Below are 18,775 nucleotides of genomic sequence, written 5' to 3' on the forward strand. Positions count from 1 at the left end.
TTGACAAGCTCAATGTCCTAGCCCCTGAGCCACCGCCTCCCTTTTCTTAGATAGATGATAGATATACACACCATATATAGATTTGCCACACTTTTTAATCTGTTTTTATGATTCACAATTCTAGTGTTTAAATATTATTGTTTTAACTGCTTTTAATTTCAGTTGTGTTTACACTAGGCCACTCTAAGCTATTAAGCGAATGAGAAACTTATAAATGTTTGAGAGGAAGTAAATAATATCAATAACATTCAAAAGTAAGAAGCAATATGGCAGCAAGCAAGAAAGGGGTACACAATACCTTAACAGTGTGAACGCAGACATCGATATAGTTAATACGTTAAGTCCCCAAACAAGTCATTTTGTGTTTCACTGACATAATAAAATAAGGCATAAAAAAATAAAATAAGGCATAAAATATTTAAAAGTGTTACTCTTTAATTCACAGCTATTATAAAATTTTCCATATCTATTTAAGGGATATCATACAACTGATACCTCCTAATAAGCCATTTCTTTAACTTCTATTTATATTTACAAAACAGACTGTTAATAACATCACTTTTTTAGAGTGGACTGGAGATGTCCATGAAAGATAACAACCATAACAAATAAATAATCCTTTATAAATCACAAATCGTTATTAGCAACTCATAAATAAATGTACATAAATACAGTTTACAAATTCTGCTTGATGTCAGAGGGACTTTGCAAAAACTTAGTAACAGTATAACCACATTTTCCATATCCCATCTAGGCAGTTTCTTCAGAATAAGAGTAATAATAATCCATGAAGCAGTGTTCTGATTCTCAATTGGGTATAGATGCAGTGTTTGCTATATGTTTTTTGATTGAAATTTGTTTTTTTGGAGGGAGGGATTGGAGAAATAACCATGTTGTGTTTTTTTTTTAAATCTCACTAGCAGCATAGAAGGGAGTTGGCAGGCAGCAAATATTCCCAAGGAAGTATTTTGTTTAAAGGGGTTTTTTTGGCAGTCTTTACCCTAGGGAATTGAGAAATAAGCAACATAAATTATAGCTTTCCTTTTAAAAAAATGCTTTCTTGGTAAGTATACGAATTTCTTTTTAGCTGAGAGTCCCATCAGGCATTTCTATGTTCAATCTGCTTGGTAAGAGGAGGTTCTAATTTTCGGGAAAGTGCAGTTAAAATTTGATTGAATTTTTCGTATCTTTCATTTTGGTTGACCTGTGCTCCTTTACTACCCCAGAGCAATCTCATCTGAAATTCTGTTTTGAAGATTTCATTCATTGTGTCATCTGGCTGAAAACCTGGTGAAGAAAATGGAAATGTACAAATGTTACCTATAAAATACAGTCATTGGTACCAAGGGCTGCATGTGCATGTCACCTTTGACTGCAGCAGATGATTTGAGGTTGCTGTAGGTTCTCCCTGGAGAAAACATGATAATATAATGGGCAAAGTACCGTATTTTTCAGACTATAAGACGCACTGGACTATAAGATGCACCTAGATTTAGAGGAGGAAAACAAGAAAAAAATAATTTTTGGGCTCCGCGCGTTCCGTTTTCGCACGGCCCCCAGAAACACTTTGCAGGCCAAAAACAGGCCCGTTTTTGGCCTCCTGAATCCTCCGTGCATCCCATTTTGCCAAAACTGTGCCTCTTTTTGGCCTGTAGAGTGCTTCTGGGGGCCAGGGAGGGTGAAAGCGGGATGCACGGAGGGTTCGGGAGGCCATAAACGGGATGCGTGGAGCACTGCAGAGTGCTTCTGGGGGCCAGGGAGGGTGAAAACACAACGCACGGAGGGTTCGTGAGGCCAAAGACAGGCCCGCATTCAGTCTATAAGACTCACTGAAATTTTCACCCACTTTTAGGGGGGGAAGTGTGTCTTATACTCCGAAAAAAAATGGTAGTTGATCTAAATCAGGGGTTCCCAACCTTTTCTATACCACACACCCCTAGAAGGCTTCTGATATACAGTATTCCGGCACCCCTTACAAAAGTAAATAATTACATGCATATATAATTATGAATATACACTATAATTTTGAAACTTCTAAACTCAAGTTTTCGTACCCCTTGGAATAATGTCTCACACACCGAGCACCCTCGTTGGAAACCCCTGATCTAAATCATCTCCCAATTGCAAGATTCTTTTCCCTCACGTTGAATGAATATGGCATTTGAAATACACATGCAGAGAATATATACAACAAATAATGGCTATACAGCAATATTTCTTAATTTTGGCACCTTGGCTGGGGAATTTTGGGAGTTTAAAATCCACATATCTTCGAACTGCCCAAATTAAGAAATGCTGTAATAGAAAATCATTGAGTTAAGATACCGATTTTTCTACATGGCTACATCTCTGCCTCCGAGGACAAAATGAACATCCAAACTAAGCCCTGGCTTTACTCTTTATAGAAACTAAATATTCCAACCCATTTTTATCATCTTAGAAACAGCTGTTCCCCAAAGGTAGCTAAGAATACGTTCTAAAGTTGCTAAATGACTCATGCAAAGTCCCTAGGAAGGCCACATATTTCCTCATAAGCAATATTGAAAGTCAGTCCAATCCCAGCTCTTCCTGTTTACAGTTCAGGGAATGAGAAGGGACATGGGTCAACTCAGGTAAAGCTGCCTTCTTTAAATTACCAGAAACATAATCATCTGTCAGGCACATAAATAAGGGTGGAAACAGCCTTGTTGTCTTAAGACTGCATTTACACAGCCCTGGGCTTGATTGTCTCCTGCGTCTCTTTTTATGAGCTTAACTACTAAAAGCCTTACAGCCATATCAAGAGGTCTATTATCTGTGTTTTCCCCTACCTGTAAGGATCCTTTCTGCATTTGCGCTATACTGTTCAGCGTTTTGTGCTATCAAACGGGCTGTTGCCAAATGTTTCAGCATGATATCACAGCTTTGGTCAGTGTTTTCCCACACATCCATTCCCTCAAAGACCACAGTTTGACGTTCTAGCAGGGTAACCAGAGGCATCAGCAACGGCACAGTGACGACGTTTTGCGACGCGCAAGTGAGCTCTGACAATGAAGAAATGAAAAGCACCTGATGTTAGCACTGTTGACTATGACAAATCTATCTACTAACTAGACCAGGGGTGTCAAACTCACGTCGTCATAGTGGCATCACACCACGTATCGGGACTTCCCCCCCCTTCCCGCTAAACTGGGCGTGGGCAGCACGTGACACATCCGGCCCGCCAGCCGGGAGTTTGACAGCCCTGAACTAGACTATAGCCTGCAACTTTAGATACCAAGCGAAGATTCCCATAGTTTTTCATGGAAATGCAGTAATACAACCCTCCGTGACTACAGGCAGCTCTCAACAACCGTTCATTTAACAATGGTTTAAAGTTACGATGTCCTTGGAAAGGACAAAGTTACAACCGTCACACCATGTAGGGACGTGATTGCAATTTGACCTCTTGGCAACCAGTTTGTATTTACGATGGTTGCAGCATCTCTTGGCCACCTGATTGCCACTTGCAATCTTCCTGATTGGTTTTTGATGAGCAAAGCCAATTGGGGGAAGATGGATTCACTTAATGATTGGATAATTCACTTTAACGGCTGGAGTGATTCACTTAATGACCGTGGTAAAAATGGGCCCAGCTACATGGATTAATGATTCATTGCTTAGCAACCGAAGTTCCAGTTCTAACCGTGGTTGTAAATCAAGGATTACCTCTACAATGTTTGGCTAGGTAGGTCTAATTTCAGGGCCTAGTTCTGGTTTGTAATGGCACAGCTGGTTTAGGATCAGAAATTCTCCTTGTCTACCCAGCACTTCAGTCATCAGAGAACTCATTCTGAGTGCTTCTACCAAATTAAATTGAAATTAAGTTGAAAATAAGGAAGAGAATCTTCTCAATTTCGGTATCCACTTAAGGAATTGCCTATTAATATATAATTGTTTTAAGTGCTTGCATTATGTATTACATATACTTTATTATATATTAGAATAGAATAGAATAGAATAGAATAGAATAGAATAGAATAGAATAGAATAGAATAGAATTTTATTGGCCAAGTGTGATTGGACACACAAGGAATTTGTCTTGGTGCATATGCTCTCAGTGTACATAAAAGAAAAGATACGTTCATCAAGGTACAACATTTACATTATATTTATATGTGCCATTTCTTGTGAGTATACCGTCAAACACACACAACATTTATGCTTAAAGTACTTTTATTGGGTTCCCCCCCCCCCGATTTTAGCATTTTAAATAATTTTGCAGAAAACATCTAATTATTTGGATTAGAAATATAAATATATACATTACATATCTAAGTGCCCCAATAAGCTGCGTGAATTTAGTGTAGAGACAGCTATTGTTCCTTTTTTAATTCAGCTTTCTTTTCATAAAACCCCCTTAACTTTGGCAAGAAAATTGATCATTGATCACTTTTCAGTAGAGCTCCAGGAAATTCATTATGCAGGCAATTGTTACGACAAAACAGGAGGCCTAGGACAATTATAGGTAGTCCTCAACTTACAAGCACAGTTGACCCCCAACATTTCTGTTGTTAAGTGATACATTTGTTAAGTGAATTTTGCCCTATTTTCCAACCTTTCTTGCCACAGTTGTCAAGTGCAACTGTACTGCAGTTGTTAAATTTGTAACACAATTGTTAAGTGAATCTGGCTTCCCCAATGACTTCGCTTGTCAGAAGATCCCATAAGGTGATCCCATGACACTGGGACACTGTAACCATCATAAATATGAGTCAGTTGCCAGGCATCCAAATTTTTATTATATGACCAAGGGGATGCCACAATGGTGGTATGTAAAATGGTTATAAGTTTCAGCACCTTTGAAACTTCGAACGGTCACTAAATGGACTGTTGTTAAGTCGAGGACTACCTGTACTTTGGAGTGTTTTTTAAAAAAAAACCAGAGAAAGTCCATCCGAGGCCTTTTTCATAGAACTTACACATGAGCAATTGTACATGTATTCTTTGGCTGCAGGATCTCTATTCTTCCCCGGAGAAGATAAATAACAAAAGCAAAGCAGGATGTAATTAAGTCAAATATATTCTGCCATTTCCTGTCCTTGATAGGCTATGACTTTTTTACACACTTTCCATTAAGGGAATAATGGGTGTGCCCTTAAGGCTTAATTGGAGTCCCTCAGCAACAATGAAAAATGTTATGTAACTAGATAGCCACACACACACTTACCTTTTCCTTCATGTAAGAGTTTGCTGAAAGGTTTCAGCTGTTTCTCATACATAATGGCCGTTTGCGTATAACAGTGCCTCAAGCTGGTCCATGTTTGCTCCAACCGTGCGATCTACAGAGGGCAAAAAAGGGAAGTATGCTTTCCTGCCACATGTTATAATATTATCTCACTGAACATAGCCCAATGGAAGATGGCTTCCATCAAAACCAAGGCATGGCAAGATAAGCAGGGAAGGGCAGTGCCAAGTTTTTTTTACAGCCCACCCTCTCCCGACTAGGATGGCTGGTGCACTTAAAAGAGTTTCAAAGACAGGTTTTTGCCTATGATTTCAGGTGGGCTTTTCCCAGGCAGCCATTCTACAACCCAGTACAGGACTGTGAAAAATCTCATGCTTGATTCCCATAAGTCAGCAGTTCATTCCAATAAATATTCAACTGCCAGCTGGGAGTAGCGAACAGGGATATCCTCAGAGGCAGAGCTAATGGACCTTGGCAACAGTTGGTTTTGTTTGCATGCTGTTGGCCTTTCGAGAAATATTCATTATTCCGAATATCCACGTATTAGATTTCCATTTTACCTGAGGCATTTCCAGAGCTTTCATTATAGCTGAGAAAGCGTACAGATCCCCCATGGAGTCCTTTAGTTCGACTGCAACCTGGATAATCCTGTTTAATGTTGCAACACGTTCTTCTAAATTTCCCGTGCAGCCAAGAATATCCACTGCAATTCCTATTGCCATCGTAGTATGTCTGGAGAGAAAACAAATTGGGTGTAGTCAGGGCTACCAAAAAGACGCTACGCTCCCTGTGAATTCAAGCAACAACAAAAAAAGAACCTGGGATCTTGGCATCACTATATTCCAATTGTCATTTTGATGAGAAGAAGCAAAACCAATCGGCACAGAGAAATGCACACCTGCCTGATTCTAGGATTCTTGAGTGTTAAAAAAAAAAGGAGTATTTTCAATTGATTGAAAATTGAGTATTGAGTATTGATTGACCTGTTTGATTTATACAGTTATGACAAACAGTATTCTTCCTCTGCTTCAGATATCATAGCACAGACTCAAACAAGCTATTGGTGCACTTTTGTAAATATTTGCAATATATTAAAATAATGAACTTTATTTAAATTCAGTTCTCTCGAATCACTGTTGACTTGAGCTTAGATCCTTTGATTTCATGATTATGTTCCTGCAGTTTTCTGGGCAACAATGTGAAATTGATTTACCACTCTCTTCTTCTGGAATTCCTAGCTGGCATTCCTGCTCTTTTCTTCTGATTTCCCATCGAAGAAACCTCCCCTCTGCTTAGTTTTCTGAGAATAGCCAAGATTGGATAAGTGCTGCCACCTAGCTGGACACGTCACTCTATGGAGACCCACAGAAATCAATGCAAATTAGGCTTCATTGCCTTAAATCCAATATGAATCCCATAGATCTAGGGCAGCTATGGATAAACATGGATCTAAGTTAACTCTTAAATTTTTCCTGTGCAATTAGCCAGAATATATTTTAATAAGATTTGAATAAATGAATGCAACCAATTAAATTCTGCAATGAAACAATAGCTCCTCGGAAAAAAGAGAGGTTAGATCTCAAGGTGAAGATCAGCATCAGTTCAATCCTTCCTGGCCAATGTAAAAGCATCCATAAGCCTTTCCTTCCCCCACATCGGTAGGGGAGAAGTTTGTGGATCGTGTACTGTTTAGGAAATTAGACGCTTTAGAGCAGGAGTGTCCAAACTTGGCAACTTTAAGACTGGTGGACTTCAACTCCCAGAATTCCTCAGCCAGCAAAGTCCACAAGGCTTAAAGTTGCCAAGTTTGGACACCCCTGCTTTAAAGTCAAAGGCTCTAAAATCCTTCTGGCCTTCCATTATATAAATCGTTCTGAAGCTGAACTTCAATCGTTTTCTCCCACTGAGTGCAAAGAGGGATTTTTGTTATTTTTTTTTTTAATTCTTGAAGGAAGTGAAAGAGAGAGGCAACCTCCAACCCCAGCCTTCCATTCAGTTGCTGGCTGGCTGGCATATAGTGGTTTCTTTAGTGTCTTTCAGAAAATAGCCATGGATTTTCACAGTACATGGTGATTCGCATGATACACTCATATCAACCTAGTGCTGTACTCCACATTTCCACATTGTACAGCTCATGCCTTTCTGATCACCTGGGAAAGGTTCCCTAGATGCCAAGATCTTTCCCAGGCTGATCACCTGGGAAAGATCTTGGCATTTAGGGAAGCCCTACCCCCTACCCCTAATGAACAAAATCCCCTAATATGCAGGTTTCTATGTTTCCAGAATGAGGAACAACCTTGATGGACATAGCCTTCATCTAGGGAAGATCTTGTCCTTTATATAATCTCATCCGTAATCTCCATTTGATAAGAGTTGCTACACTGTTCTAAACATGAAGAAACAGTAATGCATCTGTCCAAGGTGAATTCTCTTATGGCACAGCAAGAAAAGGACAACTACAGGTAGTCCCCAACTTATGTCCACAATTGAGCCCAAAATTTATGTGGCTAAGCGAGAAATCTGTTAAGTGAGATTTGTCCCATTTTACGACTCTTCTTGCCATATTTGTTAAGCGAATTACTGCAGTTGTTAAATTAGTAACACGGTTTTTAAGTGAATCCGATTTCCCCATTGATTTTGCTTGTTAGAAAATTGCAAAATGGGATCACATGATCCCAGGACACTGCAGCAGTCATAAATGTGAGTCAGTTGCCACACATCTGAATGTAAATCACATAACCACGGGGACACTGCATTGGTTGTAAGTGTGAAAAATAGTCCCCGTTTATCAGTGCGGTAGTAACTTTGAACAGTCACTAAGCAAACTGTTGTAAGTCGAGGACTACCTGTGTCTGCCAAAAAGGACTTTTCTGGAAGCAGGAAACCCTGGCAATTTGGCTAAAGTCTCCAAATAGCAGCATTTTACTATGGGTGAGGTTGGAATCCTTGGGCTTTTCAAAACTGTTTATTACTTGATCTGCAGGATTGTTTATGTAAGAGATCTGTGCAATACAAGCTATTAGACGTCTGGTCTTGATATGCAAACTTTCTCTCTCTCTCTCTCTCTCTCTTTTTTTTTCCTGCTTAACAAGCATAAATTTTTTAAAATGTGCCCTCAGGTAAGCGTTGACTCCCGGTGGCTGCCTGGCCTAGTCTTTGCAATTTTCTGGGCAAGGTTTCAGAAGGGGTTCGTCCTTGCCTTCTTCTTAGGCTGAAAGAAACAGACTGATCCCACTTCATCCAGCTGGCTTTGTGCCTAAGGTAGGACTAGAACTCACAGTCTCCCAGTTTCTAACCTGATGCCTTAACTGCTGCGCTAAACTGGCTCTCTTAACAAATGCATTTATAATTAAATGTTCCAAGGGAAGTGTGGCTCATATGTTATCAGGACCCCATTTAAAATTCTTACATACAGTAAATATGGGCATCATCAGGCCCTTCATTCCCAGACTTTGAATGCCCCGATGGCAGTGGTGAGCTTCAGCCAGTTCGCACCACTTCGGGAGAACCGGTTGTTAACTTTCTGAGCAGTTTGATGAACTGGTTGTTGGAAGAAATCATTAGGGCAGAGAACCGGTTGTTAAATTATTTGAATCCCACCACTGCCCGACTGGATGCATGGGTAGTTTCAGTGTTCAGTCCTGGTTATTTGGGAATCATAAGGAACCTGCTCTGATGTATTCAGAAACATGGGAACTGCCCACTCAGGTTTTGTGATTGTGGACCTTAAAGAAAGCCTCCTCGCGACAACTGAATGTTGCTGAGAGAAACACAACGGCAGTGCTCACCTTTCAATTAGATCCAGGCGCAATTGGTGTCCATAGGGCAAGGTAATCAGTTCCAAGCCTGATTTCACTCCCATGATCCTCCTCGTCTCTTCGGAGATTTCAAGTATCCTAGCAACCTGACAGAGGCAAATGTGCAAACAAAAGAAAGCCGAGTGGAATCAAGGCGGCCCAGACATTAAACCCGCATTGAAGGGAAGGAATCCCAGGCGCTCTCTGCAAGCCCAGGAAGCCTTTTCTGTGAGGGGACACCCCCACTGTTGATAGAAAGCTTCCAAAATCATTCCCAAAAAGAGTTACTATTGACACATCTCAAGCTGCAGTTTTATCCCCTCCACTGGAAGACCTTTCTAGCCATTTAAAAGGCTCCCTTGGCTGCTTTCTGTACAATGTAGAATTTTAAAGAGGATGTGGCCTGGCCAAACCAGCTTTTGTCCTAGTCAGTCTTTGCTTCTTGGCTCCTGCTTCCCCCCCACACATACTCCCCCCCACAGCCCAGCACTCATTGACGGTAACACCAACTCTATTCCAGGCGTTACTAATGAAAGACTGAAACTTTTAGGAAAGCACGTGAACACTCTGAATGGGAGAGAAGACAAGCGAAGACAAGGCATGTATTTCAAGCAGCATTTTCTTCACAGACAGAAAGGACACAATTATTGGACAGTTTGAGTTGGTTTCTGTCGGCCAGGGATGTTTGCAATGTGCGTGCGTGTGAAACAGTGAAAGCCCCACTCTTTTTTAATGTTTGTCAACATTATGCTCATAAAAAAAGATAGATCAGACTACACCCATTGTGAATTGGAGAGGCTTGTCTGAGATGTTTTCTCAAGTTAGTTTCTTGGCCCAGGCTTAAGCCCTGCTTATCTGACCCATCTGCCTTGATAATAGTTCTTCCTGCTGTCTTCAAAGCCATCCCCTCTGCCCTCCACATACACACACACACAAGGGGCAGAGCTTTGATCACACAATCCCAACCACCATCTTGACACTTCCTGCAGATGCCTCAAATATGAGCTGGGATTTGTCAATCCTGTACTAGCAGGCATAAATGCACCTTTAATCTTCTTGTCTGTTCCTGCCAGAGGCCCGTGGTCCAGCTCCCCTGCCCATCACCTTTTCTACCCAATGACCTATTGAACTCAACAGCTGTGTCCTCCCCACTCCCCATGAGCTGATACTTAAGGAGACAGCTTTGCCTTCCATCACTTGGGGGTGAACTTACTCCTCCCTCCGCAAATAATTATTCTGTTATCACTAGTATGCTTAACTGGATCAATGCTTCAGGAAGGGAAAAGAATAGTTTGTTGTAGAAACCCCCAAATCTGTGTTAAATAAACTAATGAAATCATTCCCCAGGGGATGGTGGTTAAATCTGAGTCCAAACTGACGAAGTCATGCACAAGTTAAACTAATTCCAGGCAATCTCAGTTGTGACATGGAAAGATCTACACCCAATCAACTAATCTACTTCCCTCCTTAGCCCAGTCTTCCAAGAAAAAGTGTTGGAGAGAAAGAGTACCAGATATAGTAAGCCTCCCCATTATAAAACTCACTGCGAAGACCTGGGATTATAGAACATATACCCAAATATTGATGAGCCACTGTGGGATTGGTTCTTACTCTTCTGGTTCACTTATGTTTTAGCCTGAGTGTGCTTCTGCTCGCAGCAGCTCTTCTGAGAAAAGCAATGAATGGTAGGAGGAACTTGATGGTAATGTGCCAAGGTGTTTTGGTCCACCAGCAGCCTGCGGAGCTGGCAGCATAGTTGGACAATGAGGAGGCTGGGGAGGACAATGGGCCAGTCCTGGAGTCAGGGAAAAGCCCAGATGAGGGCTCTGCGTCAAAGGCAGAGATGGGGCCAGGGCCATCTTGGAGCAATGCGTGGACTCTGGAGCTCCCAGAGGCAGACAGCAGAGAGACAGAGGAACAGGAACAGCCTGTTCCTAGTGCACGCATGCAAAGAGCTGCCAAAAGGCAAGAGCAGCTGAAGCAAAAAGGACGACTCAGGAGTAAGGCTAGGAGATGATTGGCCCCTTCCATAAGGCTTAAAAGAGCAGCAACGGTTCTTGGGTTTTTTGTAGGAAAGCAATGTTGCTACATTTGGCCACGAACTTCAGAAACAAGAGACACCGACTAGAAACAAATGTAGCAACATTGCTTTCCTACAAAAAACCCAAGAACTGTTGCTGCTCTTTTAAGCCTAATAGCTTCATCAGGCCTGTAAAATTCTGTTATTATGGCCAATCTCAGTAAAAGTAGTCTGGACATTCTGTGCAATTATTCCGTGGTCTTGTTTACCTAGTGCAGCTGAGAAAATGCTGCCTTTGGGATATGAGAAAATTACAACTTAAAACATTCTGGACAATTGCACATCATCTATTTCCTAATCCCATATTGGCAAGCCTATGGAAAGCATGCCAGAAGCGGCACGCAGAACCATCCCGTGAGGGATGTGCAGCCTCGCTGGCTCCTCTTCCGTGTTCCTGTGCAGACACACATGCCGGTCAGCTGGCCTGCATGTGTGCGGGAGTGTCAAAACCCGGAAGAGCAGCATTCCATCACACATACGCGCGCCGACATCTGAACTTCCGGTTTTCCATCACGTGTATGCATGACAACCAGCTGTTCGTCGGGTGCATGTCCACCCTGGAAACTGAAAGTTTGGGTGCCTGCTCATACATGCATGACAAAACGCTGCTCTTCCGGGTGTCGGTGCTCCCGCGTGTGGAAAGGCCAGCGAGGCCACGCAGTCCAGGCTGGATGGTTCTGTATGCCATTTGTGGCACACAGGTCAGCATGCGGTGATGCAAAAAGTTAGCCATCACTGTCCTAATCTAAAGGCACACTCTGCCAATCAATACAAAATGCTAAATTTAGATCATGGGATGGAGGGAAGGATATCTTCTTGGAATGCATGGTTTTAAAACTTTTATAGTTTTGAGCATCAACTGCCTGGAGTTTGCGGGGGGAGGGAAGGGTGGAAAAAGAGGAGTTATAAGACAAAAAAGTCATCCAGAGTTCAGTAAAATTCAGTTAATGAAGCACAGAAATTCTAGACTAAAAGTCTCATCTCAGGTTTGCCCCAGGAGCAGCTTGTCTGCAAGTTCCAGACCTGTGATTATCGTATTAAGTCTGCTCTCTTGGGAATTAATCTTCCCCAATCAATTTTTAGCGTCTTCGTTTAAAATCTTCACTATCTGCATCTATAATGTCATTGTTTTATCTCTTCATTTGGATATGTATAATTATGCAACATTTGAGACTTAAAATGAAAATCTATTACAAATTGATTAACTTTTCATAAGTTTTCTTCTGATCTTTTCCTCTGGAACTTATTATCTTCTGCCCCTTCTTTCCCCATTTATAATTCTCTGATTGTCCTCAGGTAGTCTCTTGACTCCCCTTCAACCCCTTCATCTGAATTATAGTCAATCCAATGATCCTATAATGCAATACACTATCCTCCTGTTCAAAAATGTCGTTCTCCATTAACAAGCATTTTACAGGCCTGGATGGAATGTTTTCAACTAAGTTATAGGTAAATGCATGTAAATCCTTCCGCCGCGAGCTTAAGACACATCTATTCATTTGCGCAGGACTGGACTAGGGTTTTAAATTTTTAAATGTCTAAATTTTAGATTTGGTTTTAAATTGGGTTTTATTATTTATATGTCTATTTTAAATATTTGGCCTTTATAATAAGTTTTTTAGATGAATGTTTTACTTTGTAAATTTATGTGTTTTTTATATGGCTGTACACCGCCCTGAGTCCCTAGGGAGATAGGGCGGTATAAAAGTACGAAAAATAAATAAATTAATAAATAAAATAAATGATGGGATGCCTAAAAGAGGGCGCCAACTTGAAGATTCGCTTAAAGGCCTTTAAATCCTTGAACCAATCTTGTTGCAGAGGTGTATGTGTCTCACTGCTGTCAAAACAAACTGGGAAACAGTCTCAGGTCATAGATAAAACAAGCCCTCTTCTCCTTAGCTTTGCTAATAATGGCAATTGGGTCATTCCATGTCAAGTGGTCAGATTTCAGGAAAGTGCCCAGGTCGACCGTCACGGATTTTGATGAAATTTGGTGTGAACATGCACACATGCCCCCAATGAACATTGATAAAGTGTTATGTTTGCCGATGAAATACTTGCGGAGATATAGTCACTTGTATGACCCCATACTGCAGCCTTTGACAGTATGACTCTGAGATTTCAGTAACTTTGAGAATTAATATCTCCGGCAATATTTTGTTGAGAGAAACAAAACTTGGCCATCTTGTACAGCTTGTTGTGCTCTATTAAACAAAATAATAAAAACATTCTCATGAGTGATCTCCATCTAGATAATTGGGAGCAAACCTGGCCGAAAATGACTGCAGCGCAAAAAAAAAGGGTAAAGTTTGGCTTCTTATATCTCTGGAAGAAAAGGTATGAGAAATGTGACACTCTGTGCATAATAACGTAGCAACACAAGGTTTTCTAATAGAAAATTTCATTCTCCTACTGCTTTCCAACAGTTCACAAATTGAGTGTAAATTTGACGGTTTTTGTAAAAATGCCAAAAATAGGGTATTTTCAGCCCACTTTTAGAAAAAAAAAAAAACAGAGTTCTGAAAACTCTTGTTAAATCATTCTCATTAGAAAGAGCATGTTTCAAACCCCCTAAAAAGTAGAGTTGGTGTTTCATTGCTGAGTTATAAAGTCCTAAAAATAGGGACAAAGTGGAGGATGTTGTATGGCAACGTCACATCCATTCTATTATTGTTTCATCTTGTTTGTTTTATATAGACATCATTACTACTATTATATTGCATTGGTCCAGGTGACATTGTTACAACCAGTTCAGGCACTTGAACCAGCAACCCCATCGCCATAGGGGGCACGCCCGATAGCTGTGCAATACCAGCCACTGGTGGGTTTCTTAGTTCAGGATCCCAAGCCTGTAGTTTAGTTTCTTCCTTGAGGTTCCAAAGCCTTGTGTGGTTCTGTCTGGTTCCCAAGCCGGCAATTGGGCAGCTTATTCTAGGTTCCCAAACCTAAAGTGGGTATCTTATATGGCTCCCAACAAAGGCTACAGTATGGGGTCATACAAATGACTATATCTCCATAAGTATTGCATCGGCAAACATAACACTTTATCAATGTTCATTGGGGACATGTGTGTTCACACCAAATTTCATCAAAATCCATGATGGTCGACCTGGGAGCCCCAGACCACTTGATATGGAATGACCCAATTGTAATTCCAGACTTATGGAAGTCTTGAGAAAGCTGTTCTCAAGGTACACGTTACAGGAGTTTTCCAAAATTAAGCCACCCTGGATGGCATCAGTATCTAGATGGGATTCCTCTTGTGTGCTCTATTTACACTGACACGCATCGTGGCAAGAGGGATACAAATAGAACAACTAACCAATTGGATGATTACACAAATTTATTCTATGATGGAAGAAAAGCAGGGGGTCAGGCAAAGCTTATAAAGATCAAATGGAAAGGTTAATTATTCAAGAGAAGAGAACCCATTAACGTATGTCAGAATTCACTTAAGAGAAAACAGCAAAAAACATTTACTGCATTGCTAAACGCAAGGAGAAAGTAGGGAGTAAGCATCAACAGATGTGCTTCAAGAAGTTTATTAGGGCACAGTGAATCAGATAACTCCTGTTTGGGTCAAGCACACTCATTTTTCCCTGACAAAGTAAAATACGGGTTTTAAAACTGACAAAGAATCAAGCACACCAAAACTGGATCCTTGAAAATCCAGCTTTTTTTTAATAGTTAGCTTTCCAGATTTCGTTAGTCTGCTGTCACCCGGACTTTCTACATCTTGCCACATGTTTCCACACCAACTACAATAAAGGTGTTTCTGTATAGACCAGGGGTAGTCAACCTTTTTATGCCTACCACCCACTTTTGTATCTCTGTTAGTAGTAAAATTTTCTAACCGTCCACCAGTTCCACAGTAATGTGCCGTGTATCTGTGCAAGCTTCTCGCGCATCGTGGATTGGGTTCGGGGGTGGGCGCCGGCTACCAGCTCTGCTTGTCTGTTATAGCTGGGTGGTGTGGGGGGAGATGAGCGAGCTATTCTGGGACGAGATTCTTTTGTTTGCGGTCGCACTATAGCGGCATTTAGTTTCACTTACGTAACGTGAACTAAACTTATGCGCGGGCGATACAAATAGTATATTTTCAGAAATTTAAATTGTCACAGGGAATTTTATGAAAAATCTAATGAAAATGTTTTTAAATAATGCTATGAAAATTTTTTAAAGAGTCAATTAAATTTTAAAAAAAGGAAAGTGCTTCAGTATCAGACAAAACCCCTACCGCCCACCATGAAAGCTGGAATGCCCACTAGTGGGCGGTAGGGACCAGGTTGGCTACCACTGGTTTAGACTATAATTCTGGATTGGTTTCCAATTTCTCTTCTGCAAACTTAAAGGTTCTTCCAATTCCCCCAAAGAAAGGAACTGTGCTTTTTTTAGAAGAGAGTGATTTTCCCTGATTATTCTTTGCTTTTTATGTCTACCCTGTCTATGGGCTGTTCTTGAGAATCTTCAAGTGTTGAACACCAATGAGCTGCTTTCTGTACAGAAATGTAGGTGGCTGACACAATCTCACTCCACAACATCGTGGATCCAAGCCAAAATAACATGCAAATCAGATTCAGCTTGAATAGGAAGGTGGAATACGGATATATCATTTCTTATTCATTATACTAATCTCTTCTGCAAAGTACATTGGACTTCATCAGATGACGGGCATTTTCAGTAGAGACACCTACTGTAGAGTAGTAAATCATTACTGTTCCAGCAGGAATTTGGTCCTTAATTTAATATAATGGTGTCTATGAAGTTTCAGATTGTTTACTGGTAATATTTTAATACTTATATTGGGGCTTTAGACTATACTTTTGTTTTTGATCTTTTTTATGCTTATCTAAATTTGGGGAGGCTAAAAATACTGCCAAATCAAATTAAATAGTTAATTCAAAGGCATTCATTACAAAATTGATTCTTTTAGCTTCCCGTAAAGCTTTCCCCACAAGCATTGGGAGAAGATTAGGTGGCACATTAACATGGATTGACGCCAGGTCGTCATTGTTTTTAATGTTTTATGTTTTAACTGGTTTGTGGGGTTTTTTTTTTTATAGCTTTAAAATGTTTTTTGATGTCTTTTCATCTTTGATTGGAGCCTCCCAGAGTTGGCTGGAAGGCGGGTGGCTATAAAAATGTTTTTAATAAGCGAATAAGACCGACGTTGTTGACAAACAACAACGTAGTTGTGTGCACGCTTTTCTTCATAAGGCCCATGTTTCTCTAAAACATATATAAGAATTGGAAGCCATCAGTGTATGTTGGAGATCCTGTACATGATTGCCACTGGGGGATTCACTCTCAATAAATGCCTTTGAAGGAAAGAAAAGCATTTAGGCATTCCACCCACAATCCTAATGACAGTCATATATTGCAGCATTAGCTTAATAGGAAGCATCAATCTCATTAGGGACCTAACCCTCCCTCGGCTGCAGGTGGGTTGCACTAAATGTCATTAGTAATATTATTCCCGCCTTCCTTAATAATGGGTCCAGTGGGCTATTGTGTTTAACTGATCTCATCGAGAGCCCCTCCTGGGACCGTGACGAACACGATGTCAGGAAACAGACGATTCCTCTCCACTCAATTTAAGTGGCCCATGTATATATAGATTGAAGCCTCCAAATGGAGCGCTCTAAGTGATGAGGAAGAGAACGCAAGAAGGTCTTTTCAAGCCTGAGTGCACAGGATCACAGCTGAGGCCAACATGATTTCGACAATCCAGACAGATGGCTGCTTTTAATAAGTCTCTAATATTTTTAGGGAAAGGAGGTCAAAAAAGGGCTACTAAAGGCAAGGACATCGAGAAGCGTGATCTTTTCAGGAAACTGGGTGAAAGTAATGCCGGTTGACATTTAGGAGATTATCTGACTAGAGATTCAAAGGAATAAGTAATTATCACCAAAAGCTAGACACATCACTGCAATGTCCCACCCTCTGGAACGAGCTTCCCCCAGGACTTCGCCAACTTCCTGACCTTCGAACCTTCCGCCGCGAGCTTAAGACACATCTATTTATCTGCGCAGGACTGGACTAGAATTTTAAATTTTTAAATGTTTAAATTTTAAATCTGGTTTTAAATGGGGTTTTATTATTTATATCTCTATTTTAAATATTCGGCCTATGTAATAAGTTTTTTAAATTAATGTTTTATCCTGTATATATATATGTTTTTTAAGTAGCTGTAAACCGCCCTGAGTCCCTCGGGAGATAGGGCGGTATAAAAGTGTGAATAATAAATAAATAAATAAATGAGGGCTATATTTAATTCCCTGCCTTCCTTGATTCAGTTATTCTAGAAACTTTAGGGTAACCTTTCCCAGGTTGAGTTGGATTATAGCTTCCAAAATGTCCGGCCACCACATGCAGTTTTCATTGGCTGCGTGGAATTCTGAGAGTTGTCATTGAACATGTTTAGAGGGCGCAAGGTTAGAGAAGGCTGCTTAGCATGTTTCCAAGCAAGTTTCCAAGACTGATTCCCCATCGTTTGGGGGAATCCGTCTGGTTCTCTGGATAGGCACTCTGTTGCCACAGTATTATGAGAACTGAAATCTAGCAGATTTGAAGAGCATCAGAAAGCTAGATTCATCATAGCTATGAGGCTTGCTCGGTCAGCTTTGGAAACCCTTCCAAATTTGATCCTGGAAATACCTACACCAGCAATTATTCTCACATTATGTCCCAGGAAATTTCAAGAAGAGATAGCAATTTAAGCACAAATCTGGTAAGACCTATTTAGTTTCTTGCCAAGGATAAAAATTGCTCTTTGTTCACATTCCTATTTCTTATTAATATCTAACATGAAGAACAAAAATCCCCACAAAAATATGGAGGGTAAGAAACAGAGTGATTGGGTTCTATGAGATACTCGAACTGAAGGCAAGAAAAGCAATTTTTCTTCATTCCACCAAATTCCTCCAAAGTCAACCAGCTGTAGTGGACCTGCTTACTTCAAAAGCAGGTCCACTAGAGGGCACACTTAACATTCCAGTGGACACTCTGGAGTTCTTAATTGGCTTTGAACTAAATGAATTCTGGACAAGTTATATCAAGAAACCCTGGTCAGTTAGGCTTTATCAAGTTAAGGAAAGATTAGAATTCACACAAGAATTCTATCCCTCCTTTCAAAGAGTTCTCCCTTATCCTTATGTTCTCTCCTTATCGATAGATTACCTATTTGGCTGATTTGTAAGAGTTTCCTTTCTTTACAACATACAGCATTTTTTTTAAAAAAAAAAATAGTTTGAAGAGTATCAAATCCAGATCCGTTTTGACATAGGAAGTTATGATCTGGTTCACCCATCATGCTAAATCTGCTTACTGAATAAATCGAAGTTGTTTGGGCTCAGCTACAGTACTGTGAACCCAGAGGTGGGTTTCAGCAGGTTCTGACCAGTTCTGCAGAACCGGTAGTGGGAATTTTGAGTAGTTCAAAGAACTGGTAGTAAAAATTCTGACTGGCCCTGCCCCCATCTATTCTCTGCCTCCCAAGTCCCAGCTGATCAGGAGGAAAGAGATATTGCAGTAACCTTCCCCTGGATTGGGGAGGGAATGGAGATTTTACAGTATCCTTCCCCTGCCATGCCCACAAAGCCACGCCCACAAAGCCACACCCACAGAACTGGTAGTAAAAAAAATTGAAACCCATGAAAAATAGTTTACAAACCACTAATAGGTACATTC

General features: G+C 40.7%; 1 protein-coding gene across 3 annotated transcripts in view; it reads right to left on the minus strand.

The window, feature by feature from the left end:
- Positions 1-94: 94 nt before the first annotated feature.
- Positions 95-18,775, minus strand: part of BCAR3 (BCAR3 adaptor protein, NSP family member) — a 110,819-nt gene continuing 92,138 nt past the window's right edge. For 2 of the 3 annotated variants that reach the window (XM_058175949.1, XM_058175948.1), the window contains exons 8-12: positions 8,995-9,110; positions 5,767-5,938; positions 5,189-5,300; positions 2,811-3,023; positions 97-1,287 (exon numbers count right to left, since the gene is read on the minus strand). In XM_058175949.1, the coding sequence (XP_058031932.1) occupies positions 1,100-1,287; positions 2,811-3,023; positions 5,189-5,300; positions 5,767-5,938; positions 8,995-9,110 (801 nt within the window). In that variant the 3' untranslated portion in view covers positions 97-1,099. Of the gene's footprint in view, positions 1,288-2,810; positions 3,024-5,188; positions 5,301-5,766; positions 5,939-8,994; positions 9,111-18,775 lie in introns of all 3 variants that reach the window. The other variant, XM_058175951.1, reaches the window with a different exon arrangement.

Source organism: Ahaetulla prasina, chromosome 3 (genome assembly GCF_028640845.1).
Source record: "Ahaetulla prasina isolate Xishuangbanna chromosome 3, ASM2864084v1, whole genome shotgun sequence".
In the NCBI taxonomy this organism is placed as follows: Eukaryota; Metazoa; Chordata; class Lepidosauria; order Squamata; family Colubridae; genus Ahaetulla; species Ahaetulla prasina.